The following is a 17,243-nucleotide window of genomic DNA, read 5'->3' as shown; positions in this document are numbered from 1 at the left end:
TGATGGATAGAGCGTTAATTAGGCTAATAAACTTCAAACCACACCCCCTGGCGTCACGGCTATAGTTTTTCAGGTGCCACAGAAATAGGGATGCCTCAGATGATAGACGGACTCTGAACAACTTCAAGTGGGTTTTTCAAGAATATCGCCAACGCCAACAGGAAAGTCAACTTTTCTATTCTTACTGTAGCCTACGTCAAATAAATTGAGATCCAGCCAGCTAGTCACAACAGTTTTCTAACTTTTGCTGTAGTCCGCTGTTGATTCATCGGCTATCAACGCCGCCGTGGAGGATGGCCGCTATCAAGGCTCTGGAGCAGTGGTGCAGAACCCAATGTGAGGGGTATCGGGATCTGTCCATTACAAACATGACAACTTCATTCAAGAATGGATTAGCGTTCTGCGCAATTATCCACAAATTCAGACCAGATCTCATGTAAGAATGCTCTTAGTTTTGTGTTCAAATGTATTTTTGTGATTTGGATATGTAAAAAAGCAAATGTTAGTTGCCTTTAAAATTAGGTTACTTTTGATATTGTGCAGCCAAACCCAATTGAACGATTTGTTCATTTAATTTGCAACTATCTACAGGTCTAACACGTGGTTTTCTTTTGTAAAGTTGGGCCGTACAATTATTTAACAATTACCATTAGGCCTTGGAGGACCGTAAACAACACAAACAAGTTCATGAGCTTATTCCTTTCCTGTCTCATTAACAGTGGCGGGAATCCCCCAATAGAATGGCCTACATGTCACGGCCTAAATGGAGATTAAATTAGGATACCCTATTGAGGATCTTAAAATGTCTAGCATGGGAGTCAAATGAACTATATTATAACAACCATTTATTTATATGATTATAACTATACAAGAATGTCCTTGATTTGTTAAAACCTAAAGTGCGTAGCCTATAGCCTACACGATCAGAGCTAAACCTGCGCTCTCCTTTCCAGAGAATATGACGCACTCAACAAAGAGGATGTTTTCAAGAACAACAATCTGGTAAGATGTCCCAGGATGAGGGGCAGTTTGTTTCTTCTATCAACCACAGACTGGATTTGTTGAGCAATAGCAAGAGTTTTCTACTGTAGGCTTAACAGGATTGTATTGAACTTTCAGCCACGTTATCAGGAAGTCATAGTTGGTTTGGGGTTGATTAGGCTACACTGCTCAATGTGCTCTATCGGTTTCCATGTATTCACTCATTGTAATTGTAATATCGCATGGGGTAGTGACTGTAGTTATTTTTATTCCAAGCACAAATCTGAGGGTAAATTATTGTTCTCTAGGAGTAATACTCAGAAGAGCTACAGATGGAAACGCCTCAACTGTTGTTGTGCATGATGATTTTTTTTCCAGAATTTGGGTTTGTAGTGCTAAAAAAAAAAGAATCTTAAGCAGAATAGACTCTGTATAATAAGTAACTGGTTATGGTTACTGTCTTGATAGAAACAACAATTAACACTTAGGCTACTCTGTGTTAAATGATGGTTGTCTGGGTTATATTTAACATCTCTTCCCAATTGAAATATTTATGAGGAGCATGTTCACTGGACCAGGCCCTGCTTACTGGACCAGGCCCTGTTCACTGGACCAGGCCCTGCTTACTGGACCAGGCCCTGTTCACTGGACCAGGCCCTGCTTACTGGACCAGGCCCTGTTCACTGGACCAGGCCCTGCTTACTGGACCAGGCCCTGCTTACTGGACCGGCCCTGCTTACTGGACCGGCCCTGCTTACTGGACCAGGCCCTGCTTACTGGACCAGGCCCTGTTCACTGGACCAGGCCCTGTTCACTGGACCGGCCCTGTTCACTGGACCAGGCCCTGTTGACTTAAGTTCTTATGTTCCATTTCTTTGAAACCATGAAGTGGCTGTAAGAAGCAGGCAGAATGACTCAAACACAGCTGGGACTTGTCCATTATTCAGTCCTTCTTTTTGTACCAGTTTCCTGTGTTTGATGATTAGCAAGGCGTCATAGTGTGCTACGGTGTACACTCCAGGGTCTGGTGCAGAACAGGACTGCTGGGTGTGGGCTAGGGTTTGGGTCTCAGTGTCTGAGAACCTGAGCTCTATTCATTATGAATGAAGCTCACCATCATCCCCAGGCCACTCGATCCTCACCATAAAGGTCCATTTACAAAATGTTGGACAGAATAGCGACACTTGGTAGGAAGGTTGTGTTGGAGCGTTTTAAGACTTACATTTGGTCTTTTGGTTAAAGAACAGAGATATTGGTTTACTTCTGTGATGTTCAGGGACTCCCTATGGAGGAACACGTGTGCAGTAGCTGTGTTTGGTCTGAGGTGCAGAACATCACGCACACACACACACACACACACACACCCCTCTATATTTTATGAACAGGAGATCCTCCAGCCCCTCATGTGTCGTGTTTCTCCCCGTCTCCCCTCCTTCTTTCTTTAGAGGAGAGGAAATGAGGCCTGTCTTTAGTTTGGCTTCTCTTCCTCTGCTCTGACTGGTGGAGTTGCTTTTCTGCCCAGTTGTCCTGTAGATGTTAATGAGCACATCCAGGTTGAACCTGAACAATGTGCTGTCATCCTCCCTCCATCCTCTTCCCCAGGACCGAGCGTGTTCAGGAAGTGAGCTGTTCAGGAAGTGAGCTGTTCATTATCCAGCTGTTGTCCTGAGCTCCCCGGTGTGGAGCCGCTGAATGCTGCTTGCTGGACTCTTCTATTTATAGGACCTCTGTTTTTTGTCTGGCTTACGTTTACAGTTACTGTGTGGAGTGGGCGTTGCCCCAAGGGACACTGTGATACACAACCGCCAAAGATATTGAACATTAGCAAAATACAGTATGTGGTATTTGTTTTGAAGTAGAGGCTTGCTGAAAAATGTCAGTGTCCTGATTCCTCCTCCCTCTCTCTCAGCTGTTGGTTCTGCGTGTGTTCAGGTTCTGCTGGTTAACAGCGTTGTTTGAACACAGGCGTTGGTTCTGTGTGTGTTCAGGTTCTGCTGGTTAACAGCGTTGTTTGAACCCAGGCGTTGGTTCTGTGTGTTCAGGTTCTGCTGGTTAACAGTGTTGTTTGAACCCAGGCGTTGGTTCTGTGTGTGTTCAGGTTCTGCTGGTTAACGGTGTTGTTTGAACCCAGGCGTTGGTTCTGTGTGTGTTCAGGTTCTGCTGGTCAACGGTGTTGTTTGAACCCAGGCGTTGGTTCTGTGTGTGTTCAGGTTCTGCTGGTCAACGGTGTTGTTTGAACCCAGGCGTTGGTTCTGTGTGTGTTCAGGTTCTGCTGGTCAACGGTGTTGTTTGAACCCAGGCGTTGGTTCTGTGTGTGTTCAGGTTCTGCTGGTTAACGGTGTTGTTTGAACCCAGGCGTTCCGGGTGGCCGAGGAGCAGCTGGGGATCCCTGCTCTGCTGGACGCCGAGGACATGGTGGCTCTGAGGATCCCGGACCGCCTCAGCATCCTCACCTACGTCTCCCAGTACCACAACTACTTCCGTGGGAAACCCCCCAGTAAGACTCTCTGGCTGCCCTCCCGCTCTTCTCCCGTATCTCGCCCTTCTCTCCCGCCTTCCTCACGTTTATTAAAAAAAAAAAAAAAAAAAAAAAAATCGAATCAAATCAAACTTTATTTGTATAGCGCATTTCATACACAGAGGCAACACAATGCGCTTTACAGAGAGCAATGGGAGGGTGGGCATAGGTCCCACCCCTACATATTCCAGAGAATAAAGGTTAAATACAGGAGATTTACAGGAAAATATTTAAATGGGAGGACGGCTGGAAAGAAGGGTCAAATCCAGGCGAATCCCGGGCCAAACGGGAGGCTTGACCGGTCTGTTGAGCCAGCGCTATCCCAGAGCACTAGCTCAGCAGGGCTGTTGTGGGTGTCTGATGTCCCTCTCCTCTCCCAGTTGGAGGTGTGGGTGGGATCAAGAGGCCAGCAGAGGGCTCCAAGGAGGAGCCGTCTGAGAAGAAGAATCTTCCTGTGGTCGCCAAAACCTTTGTGTCTAAAACGGCCGTAGAAAACCGTCCCCCTCCCAGTCTCGCTGCCGAGACCTCCCCCAAGTTATCAAGAGCTGCAGCTGAGGTGGGTTCTCCATTTGCTGTTTGGTGTTATTGCCTGGTCTTTTTATTTTAACATAACCCCTGATCTGCCCCCCCCTCCTCCCCCAATAGAAAAGCGTTTTGACGGAGAGCTGGAACAAGAGTGGCACTCTCAACAGCAGGTGTGCTGCCTGTGAGACCCACGTCCACCTGGTCCAACGGCATTTTGTTGAAGGGAAGCTTTACCACAGGAGCTGCTTCAAGTAAGAATCAAACCAAATGATGAGAGCCATGTCAGCATGTGAAGCACGCTGGCCGGAGGCATTATGGTTTCGGGTTGTCTGTACGGCCGGCCGTCCGTTCGTCCGTCCAATGTTTGTTAATGCAATATCTCGGGAACGCATTGACAGAATTTCTTCCCCTTTGGTACAAATGTTCACTGGCACGCAAGGATGAACTGCTTAGGTCGTGGGGGTCAAAGGTCAAACTTCAAGGTCACTGTGACCTCACAAAATGTGTTTTTGGCCTGATGAACACTATCTCAAAGGCTTAACAGAATTTGTTCATATTTGGATAAAATTTCCAGTTGGACTCAAGGATTAACTGATTACATTGTGGGGGTCAAAGGTCAAGGGTCACTAACCTCACAAAAGGTGTTTTTGGCTTGCTGAACACGATATCTCAAGAACGGCTTGACAGAATTTGTACATATTTGGCCAAATGTCCATTTTGACGTAATTAGATTAATTGGATTCGATTTTGGTATTCAAATGTCAAAGGTCAAGGTCACTGTGACATCACAAAAGGCACTTTTCAACGCTAGCTAGCTAATGCTAATCCTAATGCTAATGCTAGCTAGCTAACGCTAATTCTAACACTAATGCTAGCTTTAGCTAGCGTTAGCATTAGCTAGATAGCATTAGCGTTAGGGTTAGGTAAGCAGTTAGTCAGGGTTAGGGTTAGTTAGGTTAGCTGCAACTGGCATTGTTGGGCGGAGGCATTTAGCCGCTACACGTTTTTTCTAGTTAATGTGTGGATGTTGAACCTGAACGCAGATGCAGTGAGTGCTCCAGCATCCTGCTCACCGGGGCCTACGAGGCGGGGAAGGAGCCCGGCACCTTCGTCTGCAGCGCCCACCAGCGGGCCACGTCCGGGTCCGTGATCAGAATCGGGCCCCCCTTGGCTGTGGGGCGAACCGACGCACCACGCCACTCCTCCGTGCTGTCTGCCCCTGTGACCACGCTTACTGACCCAGTCCACCAGCCCTGGACCGACCCAGCCCCCCTGCCCTGGACGACCTCTGCCCAGAAGACCCATGCGGCCCGACTGAAGTTCTTCCAGTCTGCGCCCGTGGCTCTAGAGGTCTCGTCTGGCAGGTCCCAGCCCCCGTTGGAGGTCCCCAGGAAGGAGACGGTGCCCCTGGGCCCCCAGGACCAGAAGAGCGGGGCGAGGCTCGGGACGGTCAACAAACTGGCAGAGGAAAACCGCAACAATAACAACACTCGTCCGTTTGTCATCAGATCATCAGAGAGAAGGTAAGACATACGTTTATAACTAGCTATCTTATCTGGGAATCATCCTCTTAGATTTTGATATTTATAATGTGGAAAAAACCCACAGGTCTGCTATAAGTGAAGTCAGATTTTGTGGGCCCAATGAATGTGAATGAGACCTTGTAGTGATGGCATAGTGTCCACAGGTTTGGAGAGAGTCCAGGCTTGTCTGGCGCCCCCTGCTGGAGACAGACTACGTGTAGTAAAAGCGCAGCAGCCCAGCCGGCCAGCAGCAGGACCTGCAGCAGAGCGGCACCGTGGCTGAAGGCCGTCAGGAAAGAAGGCACCACACCTACAACTGGATCTGCTTTCACCAAAGGTCATTTGTAGATGACCACAGGAACAACAACATTTTCTAATTGTGTAGTGAGTGTTTTCCCAATTAATTGAGTCTGTTCTACAGACTCAGCTGGTACAGAGACACCCATCGACTGGCGATCCAGGCTCCGGCCTGTGAAGAATGGACCAGGACTACAGTGAGTCTCTCTCTCACCCACACACGGGCGAGCAGGGAGTCCTCCTCTAACCCACACAGGGGGACGCAGGGACAGTCACCCTCTCACCCATACAGGGGGACGCAGGGACAATCACCCTCTCACCCACACGGGGATGCAGGGAAAGGTCACCCTCTCACCCACACAAGGGGACGCAGGGACAGTCACCCTCTCACCCACACACGGGGACGCAGGGACAGGTCACCCTCTCACCCACACACGGGGACGCAGGGACAGTCACCCTCTCACCCACACACGGGGACGCAGGGACAGTCACCCTCTCACCCACACGGGGACGCAGGGACAGGTCACCCTCTCACCCACACAAGGGGACGCAAGGACAGTCACCCTCTCACCCACACACGGGGACGCAGGGACAGTCACCCTCTCACCCACACACGGGGACGCAGGGACAGTCACCCTCTCACCCACACGGGGACGCAGGGACAGGTCACCCTCTCACCCACACAAGGGGACGCAGGGACAGTCACCCTCTCACCCACACACGGGGACGCAGGGACAGTCACCCTGGGTGAGAAATGGCGTGATGCGTTTGAGCTGGAGAGCTGACCGCTGAGCTTCTCATGTATTCACTCTGCAGCAGACCGGTTCATCCCGCGCCGCCCATCTCTGTACTAGTAGAGTGGCTCAGAGTGCGACCGCTAGCCCTCTCCCCCATCATGTCCAGCCCCAAGGAGTGCTACGCCTGACGTTAGCCCTAATGCAGCGCTAGGTAGTTACATAGTTCCCCTGACGACCCTACCCTGATGATCCTCCCCAGTCTCTCCCACCCTCCATCATTTCCCAGCGTGAGAGGTGAGGCTGTGTTCTGTTTAACTCTGTTCTGTTTAACCCTGTTCTGTTTAACGCTGTTCTGTTTAACTCTGTGCTCTGTTTACCGCTGTTCTGTTTAACTCTGTGCTCTCTTTAACTCTGTTCTGTTTAACTCTGTTCTGTTTAACCCTGTTCTGTTTAACTCTGTTCTGTTTAACTGTGCTCTCTTTAACTCTGTTCTGTTGAACTCTATTCTGTTTAACTCGGTATTCTGTTCAACTCTTCTGTTTAACCCTGTTCTGTTTAACCCTGTTCTGTTGAACCCTGTTCTGTTGAACTCTGTGTTGTTTAACTCTTTTGTTTAACTCTGTTCTGTTTAACTGTTCTGTTTAACTCTGTTCTGTTGAACTCTGTTCTGTTAACTTGTTCTGTTTAACTCTGTTCTGTTTAACTCTGTTCTGTTTAACTATGTTCTGTTTAACTCTGTTCTGTTTAACTCTGTTCTGTTTAACTCTGCTCTGTTTAACGCTGTTCTGTGCTCTCTTTAATTCTGTTCTGTTTAACCCTGTTCTGTTTAACTCTGTTCTGTTTAACTCTGTTCTGTTTAACCCTGTTCTGTTTAACTCTGTATTCTGTTTAACTCTGTGCTCTCTTTAATTCTGTTCTGTTTAACCCTGTTCTGTTTAACTCTATTCTGATTAACTCTGTTCTGTTTAACTCTGTGCTCTCTTTAACTCTGTTTTGTTGAACTCTGTTCTGTTTAACTCTGTATTCTGTTCAACTCTGTTCTGTTGAACTCTGTTCTGTTTAACCCTGTTCTGTTTAACTTTGTTCTGTTTAACCCTGTTCTGTTTAACTCTGTTCTGTTTAACTAATCTGTTTAACTCTGTGCTCTGTTTAACTCTGTGCTCTGTTTAAGTCTGTGTTCTCTTTGAACAATAAACAGAACAGAGTTAATCTTTTCATTTTGTGTTTATTTTTGACTATTCCTCCAGCATCTCAGGCTCTCCTGAAGCTCAGTCGATCAGCGTTGAGAAGCCTTCGTCTGGGGTCATGTCTGTGTCTTCTCCCGACCGGACCATCAGAACCATCAACCCTCCCTCTCCCGACCGGACCATCAGAACCATCAACCCTCCCTCTCCCGACCGGACCATCAGAACCATCAGCCCTCCCTCTCCCGACCGGACCATCAGAACCATCAACCCTCCCTCTCCCGACCGGACCATCAGAACCATCAGCCCTCCCTCTCCCGACCGGACCATTAGAACCATCAGTCCTCCCTCTCCTCGTCCGCCTGTGGGCCCGGTCAGCTGGTCCAGCTCTGGGCCGGCGTGGTGCGCAGCTCCCTCTCCCCAGTTGCTGCCCCGGGGCTCTGGAGGCCAGGGTGAGAGCTTCGTCAAACTGGACACACGTCCGCCTGTTGTATAAAGCTCATCGTTGTTTTAAATGCCGTCCCTCTGTGTTTGCATGTGCGCTACGGCCGTGTGTTTTCTTGACCCCGGGGAGAAGAGCTTTTGCTTTTGTTGTCAAAGCAAATGGGGATCCTAATGAACTTCAACTTTAAACCTTTCAGGACCTAAAAATGGGAGCTGTCCTCGGAGCAGCTGCTCTGTGCGTCCCCCGTCCTCCCCGGCGCCTCCTCCCCTCGTCCCCGTCTGGCACCGGCCCGCCTCCCCGGAGCCACAGCGCCCTTCAGCAGGACGGGGTAAAGCTCTGCTTCTCTCTCCCAAGATCCCCGAGGTGTGTGTGTGTGTGTGTGTGTGTGTGTGTGTGTGTGTGTGTGTGTGTGTGTGTGTGTGTGTGTGTGTGTGTGTGTGTGTGTGTGTGTGTGTGTGTGTGTGTGTGTGTGTGTGTGTACACGTGTACGCTCTCTCTCCTCGCTCTGTCACTCTGCAGCGAGCAGCGCAACTGTTTTTTCCCCCTCATATGCACGCAGCATCTTCGAGAGGACGGTAGCTAACCTGAGATGGCTACAAGTACAAATGTCGACCGCCCACAGCTTGTCGATAAAGCTGATGCGCGCAGCAAAATCTGGCATTATTTTGCTTACAGAGCCGACAGTGAGGGCAAGCCCACGGACATTACAAAGCCCATCTGTAAACGATGCTACAAATCTATACAAACCAAGGGAGCCAATACGACCAACCTGGCAAAGCATCTTGCAGACAGACATGCCGACTTACACAAAGAATTCAAAGAGCGACAGATTAGCGAATGTGATGGAAGATAAGATACACACAACAGCAACACCGGTACTGAATACAACCGAAGGATATTTAGCCTACCTTATGTTTGAATGTATGAATGCACAATACATTTATTGCACCAGATGATGGCTAGAGAAGCTAATTTCCATCCGTAGCATGAGACTTTTAGCTAGCATAGCTGCAGCCTGGCTGCAAGCCTAGCTCTCTGCCTAGTGCACGTGTGACAAAAAAAATCAATACCTGCTCCGACCTCCTAGAGCGAGAGAACTGTTAACTGTGAGACAATTATCTCTTCTGATAATTTGGAATAGCAAAAATGCTTCAATAGGCCTGGGTTAATTAATTAATAATAATAATAAGCTTTTCAAGTTATATTGATTATCTCACAGTTTCAACAACATGGGCATAATTTATTGATTTCTCCCCACACAGACAAACAAACAGAAGCCAGCACAATCCCAAACCACCCAGTCGAGGCAGCCTTTCCTTCCAGCTGTGTTTGAAAGCTACAGGAAATATGATAAAGACTCAAATGATGCAAAAAGACTGAACAGAGCACTAAAAAAAGCCAACAATTTAAAGTTCCATCTATTATTCCATTACTTTTCCTTATGTTTTAGATTTTCGCCGTGGTATCGTATCGGTATCGAGATATTTTGGGCAGGTATCGTATCGAAGTCATAATTTTGGTATCGTGACAACACTAGCTCTTCCTGACGACATATCGAAGTGTCCTTGGGCAAGACACTGAACCCCAAACTGCTCCCAATGAGCAGGATGGCACCTTGCATGGCAGCTGCCGCCATTGGTGTGTGAATGTGTTTGTGAATGGGTGAAAGAGAGGCCTTCATTGTAAAGCACTTTTGATAAAAGCGCTATATAAGTGCAGTCCATCTACCATTTACCAATGATATTAGGTGAAGAGAATGGGAGTCTCATCTCCTAAACTCATCCTGTACGCTGGCTGTGGGGGCTAACCCTAACCTGTCCATGGATCCTATGAATGAAAATCTTACTTGGTTTAGTTTAGATTTCAAGAACATGCTGAGTGGTCGGTCAAGCTGGGTTCAATCAAAGACAATAGGTTTATTCTGATGTTATGTTTTGCAAAGCGGACTCTGAACGGAGATGTGTTTCCCACGAACAGAGTGGTGAATGGGACTAGGGAGTGATATCTTATAACATGGGAAAGGAAATGACGTCAAGCATGACGAACAGGATAGGGAAGTGATGTCACACAGAAACAAATGGTATTGGTCTTATGAGAACGGACTGAAAGATAGTTTCACAGAAGTTGTAAAATAGTTAACTGAAGAAGAACAGTCAGGTAGGAAAACGGAAAGGAACAAATGGTGTGGGTAACACATTAGTGAGACTGAAATTTCATGAACAATCCTCCTCCAGCAGCCCCCGGGGGTCCCGGGACCCAGCAGCTGCAGGGGTGAGGCCAGACCTCGGCCTCTAGACTCATCCCACACGCTTGGCCTCTAGACTCATCCCACACGCTTGGCCTCTAGACCCATCCCACACGCTTGGCCTCAGCCATTCGTTGGATATTTAAATTTTCATGTTTTGTGAGTGGATGGCTTAATTTAAGTTAAACCACGCCAACGGTCTATTATCTACTTCTCAGGTTCTAAAAATGGAAAGAATTTGTCACCCACAAACGCCTCCAGGTCTGAAATGAGGTCACCCTCAGTAAGTTGTCAGCTGTATTTCTCATTCAAAACGGTCTTTTCATGACATTTTCCTACCATTTTAGGTATACGATTCAAACTTGTGCAATGGCTTTGCTTTGTTTTTTTGTTTTTGTTTTGTTTGCTTAGTTTTTTTTACTTTGCTTTGTTCAGAGTAAATCTCTCCACGTTCCCCTGGAGGAGGTGGTGAAGGAGCTGAGCGATATTGAGGCCAGCCTGGCGGATCTGGAGCGGGAGGGAGTGGAGATGGAGAAGATGCTTCGCAGCTGTGAGGAAGGTGCTCATCAGGAATTCCCCTCCATTAACCCTGTCTCTCTTTACTTTGCCGATCATCACAGCTGTATGTGAGATGGCTGCTGTCTCAGGCATATCTGCTTTCCTGCTTTAAAATGTCAAGTTGTTCAGCAGAACTGACTTGGATGGCAAATGCATATGCCCACTGTTATGGCCCAACATAGCCCATGTTTGCTTTTTCTAGAAACCTCTATTTTGAAGGACACTCTTTCAACGGAAGTCAATTTCCAAAGGAACATCAAACAGACCCTCCCTTCGAATTGATGCGCAGTGATCTCAGGTTTCCAGCCGCCATGAGGCCCCTCTTCTCCAGTAGTGGAACTGGGCGCAGAGCAGTGAGATCACGCTGAGGCTGTTCTCCTCCTCGGCCCACATGGGACACACACATGCAGCCATGGCCTTGAGAGGAGAGGGGGGACCGGCCAACAGGCTCTGAGAGGAGAGGAGGGACTGGCCAACAGGCTCTGAGAGGAGAGGAGGGACCGGCCAACAGGCTCCTTCTCTGAGAGGAGAGAGGGACCAGCCTACAGGCTCCATCTCTGAGAGGAGAGAGGGACCAGCCTACAGGCTCTATCTGAGAGGAGAGGAGGGACTGGCCAACAGGCTCCATCTCTGAGAGGAGAGAGGGACCAGCCTACAGGCTCCATCTCTGAGAGGAGAGAGGGACCAGCCTACAGGCTCTATCTGAGAGGAGAGGAGGGACCGGCCAACAGGCTCCATCTCTAGTAGCCACAACCAAGTGAGGCGTGAGGCCTGATGTGTCCACAGGGTGGCGTCCTCCCTGTTACTCCTCCTTCTCTCCAGGGTTTTAGGAGATGGAGGTGGGTGCAGGGCTGGGGTTTTAGGAGGTGGGTGCAGGGGTGGGATGAGGAGTGATGAGGGGTCTGCCACCCCAGATAATGGCTACAGAGCAAAAGAGGGGGTGGGTCTAAGTGCTCTGCTCAAGGTCACTGTAATCCTGTACCTTACGGTCCAGTGCTCAGTCCCTTGCCTCCCCACGGTCCACAGCTGTCCTGCTGACAGTAGGAAGTGGAGTTAATCGGCCCCTCGTTCCGCTCCTGGTCAGGGACTGTTCATGGTGAACTAATAGAGAAGTGCTGGTTGTTGGTGAACCATCCTTAGGCAGCAGTAACTGTTCCTGGTCAACCGGACCGTTGTGCCAGACTCACTCACAGTGATGCTGTTGTGACGGTGGGCGTAGGAACACCTTATCCTCCAGCGCTGTTTGATCTGTCCAGCGCTGTTTGATCTGTCCAGCGCTGTTTGATCTGTCCAGCGCTGTGTTTGATCTGTCCAGCGCTGTTTGATCTGTCCAGCGCTGTTTGATCTGTCCAGCGCCTTGTTTGATCTGTCCAGCGCCTTGTTTGATCTGTCCAGCGCCTTGTTTGATCTGTCCAGCGCCTTGTTTGATCTGTCCAGCGCCTTGTTTGATCTGTCCAGCGCCTTGTTTGATCTGTCCAGCGCTGTGTTTGATCTGTCCAGCGCCTTGTTTGATCTGTCCAGCGCTGTGTTTGATCTGTCCAGCGCTGTTTGATCTGTCCAGCGCTGTTTGATCTGTCCAGCGCTGTTTGATCTGTCCAGCGCCGTGTTTGATCTGTCCAGCGCTGTTTGATCTGTCCAGCGCCTTGTTTGATCTGTCCAGCGCTGTGTTTGATCTGTCCAGCGCTGTGTTTGATCTGTCCAGCGCTGTGTTTGATCTGTCCAGCGCCTTGTTTGATCTGTCCAGCGCCTTGTTTGATCTGTCCGGCGCTGTTTGATCTGTCCAGCGCTGTGTTTGATCTGTCCAGCGCTGTGTTTGATCTGTCCAGCGCTGTTTGATCTGTCCAGCGCTGTTTGATCTGTCCAGCGCTGTGTTTGATCTGTCCAGCGCTGTGTTTGATCTGTCCAGCGCTGTGTTTGATCTGTCCAGCGCTGTGTTTGATCTGTCCAGCGCTGTTTGATCTGTCCAGCGCTGTTTGATCTGTCCAGCGCTGTGTTTGGTCTCTCAACATGTCTTGTCCCTCTCTGCCTCTGGACAGACGTCCTGATGGATCCTCTGATGGTCGACTGGTTCAACCTGATCCGGAAGAAGCAGATGTTCATTAGGAGGGAATCGGAGCTCGTGTACACGTGAGTACTTGTCCCTGTCACCGCACATATAGACCCTGTCACCGCGCACATATAGACCCTGTCACCACGCACATATAGACCCTGTCACCACGCACATATAGACCCTGTCACCACGCACATATAGACCCTGTCACCGCGCACATATAGACCCTGTCACCACGCACATATAGACCCTGTCACCACGCACATATAGACCCTGTCACCGCACACATATAGACCCTGTCACCACGCACATATAGACCCTGTCACCACGCACATATAGACCCCGTCACCGCACACATATAGACCCTGTCACCACGCACATATAGACCCTGTCACCACGCACATATAGACCCTGTCACCACGCACATATAGACCCTGTCACCACGCACATATAGACCCTGTCACCACGCACATATAGACCCTGTCACCACGCACATATAGACCCTGTCACCGCGCACATATAGACCCTGTCACCGCGCACATATAGACCCTGTCACCGCGCACTTATAGACCCTGTTACCGCGCACATATAGACCCTGTCACCGCGCACATATAGACCCTGTCACCGCACATATAGACCCTGTCACCACGCACATATAGACCCTGTCACCACGCACATATAGACCCTGTCACCACGCACATATAGACCCTGTCACCACGCACATATAGACCCTGTCACCGCGCACATATAGACCCTGTCACCGCGCACATATAGACCCTGTCACCGCGCACATATAGACCCTGTCACCGCGCACATATAGACCCTGTCACCACGCACATATAGACCCTGTCACCGCGCACATATAGACCCTGTCACCGCACACATATAGACCCTGTCACCGCACACATATAGACCCTGTCACCGCGCACGTATAGACCCTGTCACCGCGCACGTATAGACCCTGTCACCGCGCACGTATAGACCCTGTCACCGCGCACGTATAGACCCTGTCACCGCGCACGTATAGACCCTGTCACCGCGCACATATAGACCCTGTCACCGCACATATAGACCCTGTCACCACGCACATATAGACCCTGTCACCGCACACATATAGACCCTGTCACCACGCACATATAGACCCTGTCACCGCACATATATAGACCCTGTCACCGCACACATATAGACCCTGTCACCGCACACATATAGACCCTGTCACGGTGATGCACAGCAGCGAGCCATGACTCTGTTCTTCAGAGCTCAGACCCAGATGACCCGTTACTGTGTTCTTCAGAGCTCAGATCCAGGCCCTGGAGGAGCAGCAGCCCCGGGTGGAGGGAGAGCTGAGGGGGCTGCTGGAGAAACCAGGTGAGGCTCCAGGTTCACCTGCACGGCCCCTCAACCGCTCATCTCTTCACTATTCACCCCTCAAGATCAGCTGTGTGAAGTTGGCCCAGTGACTTGTCTAACTGAGGTGTGTGTGTGTGCGCGTGTGTGTGCGTGTGCGTGTGTGCGTGCATGTGCGTGTCAGACCATCTGAAGTCGGGCGAGGAGCACCGGCGGGAGGGCAGGCTGATGGCGAGGCTGGTGGGCATCGTGAACGGGAGGAACGCCATCGTGGAGGGGCTGGACCAGGACCGGCGCCGGTGGGGAGGCTCTCATTCAGCCTGACTCACTGCTGGATTGTACTGTAGATTTGGTAGTGCTGGTATTGTACTGTAGATTTGGTAGTGCTGGTATTGTACTGTAGATTTGGTAGTGCTGGTATTGTACTGTAGATTTGGTAGTGCTGGTATTGTACTGTAGATTTGGTAGTGCTGGTATTGTCCGAAGTATTGACAAAGAGGAATATCATGTCTCTGATGCTTAATTCTTGGAATGTTATGTAATCCAAAAAATGTTTGTTTGATTTCAGGGAAGAGGAGGAGGACCAGCAGCTGAATGAAATGATCAAGAGCCTGGGTGAGTTTTTCTGTGGTGAATGGTAACAGTTGTTTTTGGATGTACTATGCAATCAAATGTATCAATGGTACGATATTGATAGGTATTGAATATCTATCTACCTTTTTGTGGTGGGCAGGAGTTAGGAAATCAAAAAACAAGAGGAAATCTTCCATCAAAAAGTTGTTCAGACGAAGAAGTAAAAAGCTGGTGGTGGAGTGAGCATCGGGGGGGTGACAGGTTGACTTGACATCTGTTGACAGGATGCACCTGTGTGCTGTTACACCTGTGGACTGCATCTGGTGTTCATGTTTGGATCAGATTTGGGGATCATAACGAGTAACAAGGTGCTGATTTCTTAACATATGGTTAATGGATAATATTACAAGCTTGATACAGTATCAGATCACTGGTGTTTATTTTGGTTAAGACTGATTGTTCAAAAGAGTGTTTTGTTTGAGATGTGTATATTAAAATGTGTTCTTATTTAAGTTGGTGCCGTGGTAACGGGGGTCTTCCACATAATTACAGTCTTGGTTTCTGATCCTCTTGATATTTTTTTCATCAAAGATCCACTATGTTCCTTTAGTTTGGTTGTTCATTGGTTTTAGTTTGGTTGTTCATTGGTTTAAGTTTGGTTGTTCATTGGTTTTCACATTGAGCCTTTTTGTCACTGTTTGAATTTGTAAAATACAAAATATTGTACTGCATCTGATATTGTCTAAGATATTGTCTACTAAAACACGCATCAATATTATTAAATATGACAAAAAAAACACTAATTACCTTGATACTTGGATGTTTTTGACCCCCAAACTAATTGCTTTTAATCTGTTATTTATTTTTTTATTGATTTTATGAAGCTCCCTGAAAGGATGTTAGAATGACTGACCGTGTAAATGTCTGTGGGGGCAGAGCAGAGTGGAGCTTTGCTGTAGAGCAGAGGACCTGGTGAGCAGCGTGTTCGTAGAGCAGAGGACCTGGTGAGCAGCGTGTTCGTAGAGCAGAGGACAGAGCAGCTGTTCTAAACCACCGGGTCAAACCAGACTGCATGTCTGTTGTAATGCTGTAGGGGGCAGCGTGGGCTTACTGTGGGAGATATGTGCAAGAACCTGAAAATCCAATTTGCCACAGTACAGACAGTTAATTTCTTTGCTAATTTTATAAATGCAACAAAATGTTCACCTCTGCTGATGCAATAATGTTGTGAAAGAGGATTATGTAGAGCAATAGCTTATGGCCAGGAAAAGCTTATAAACTAGGCTGTATTGAGCTTTTTTTATCGTAACACCTGGTTTAATTAAACATAAGTGCACTAATGTACTGAAGGATTTTTTTTTACCTGTTTCATTATTGCTATGTTTAAATTTCAAAAATTGATGATGTGTAGTCACTCATCTGTGAAAATACTATCACAATTTGTAAGGAATGTACAAGTATACAGTGTCTTGCATTTTAAATGTTGATGGAATGTTGAATGAATGAATTGTATGTACATAATCTATTTATACTGTTTTTAATGAAAATGTTTGCTGTCCAATAAATTATTTGAACATTCTCCATGGCTTTGAAAATGACTGGCTTTGCAGTTAACCTTTCCTGATAAACACGTTCCCTTATCTGCTCGCATGTTTTCAGCGTTTAAAGGGTGATTTCATTTCGACCCATTTATTCACAGAAATTGGCCATCTACCCTTGACCTCTAACTATGAAAGCCACCTCCTGCTTCACTGTACTGAATATCCACTGTGGAGGGATCTTGGACTTGTTCTTTGGTATCAGCTTGTCCATGATTGTGTATAGAGCAGTATCAATTTATGCATTTAATTTGGGTTTAATGTGGGTTTTAGAGAAGGCATCAAGATAATTTGCTCATGTCAATATATTGCAGCTACTTAGAAACTACATATCCCTCAGTTAAGATGCATGAAATTGTGATCATGAACTTGGAACACTGTGTTTCTATAGCTGAGCGGAACTGGGCTGATGTTGGTTCAGAATGCCATGCGTGATGCGGGTGACAGTCAAGACTGAATACGTGTGATATTAGAGTTAATTAAAGCTTTGCGCCCCATCTACTGCAAATGCTTGCGCTTCTGCAATTAAGAATCAAAGGCGAGGGCTTAGTGTCAGGGGGGTGTCTAATACATGGTTTTAACAGGAATGGGACCTGATTTGCCAAGCTCCTAGCGACAAGCATTAACAACAGCCTCAAATTAGAGAGACATTAATATTCATA

At 48.0% G+C, this 17,243-nt stretch overlaps 1 protein-coding gene across 1 annotated transcript; it reads left to right on the top strand.

Annotated features, from left to right (window-relative positions):
- Nucleotides 1–293: 293 nt before the first annotated feature.
- Nucleotides 294–15,226, top strand: micall2a (mical-like 2a; the record flags this gene model as incomplete). Its single annotated transcript, XM_084448406.1, has 18 exons — nt 294–436; nt 954–1,002; nt 3,337–3,478; nt 3,880–4,055; nt 4,145–4,275; nt 5,068–5,547; nt 5,969–6,041; nt 6,181–6,591; nt 6,868–6,875; nt 7,829–8,217; nt 8,407–8,538; nt 10,674–10,738; nt 10,891–11,014; nt 13,050–13,140; nt 14,358–14,431; nt 14,595–14,709; nt 14,979–15,025; nt 15,144–15,226. 18 exons carry the CDS (start codon nt 294–296, stop codon nt 15,224–15,226), a joined length of 2,733 nt encoding a protein of 910 aa, XP_084304532.1.
- Nucleotides 15,227–17,243: the final 2,017 nt, after the last annotated feature.

The sequence above is a fragment of the Borostomias antarcticus genome, assembly GCF_949987555.1.
Source record: "Borostomias antarcticus genome assembly, chromosome: 14".
NCBI lineage: Eukaryota > Metazoa > Chordata > Actinopteri > Stomiiformes > Stomiidae > Borostomias > Borostomias antarcticus.
Note: the sequence above shows the minus strand (reverse complement) of the source record. Positions and strands in the feature narration are given on the sequence as shown.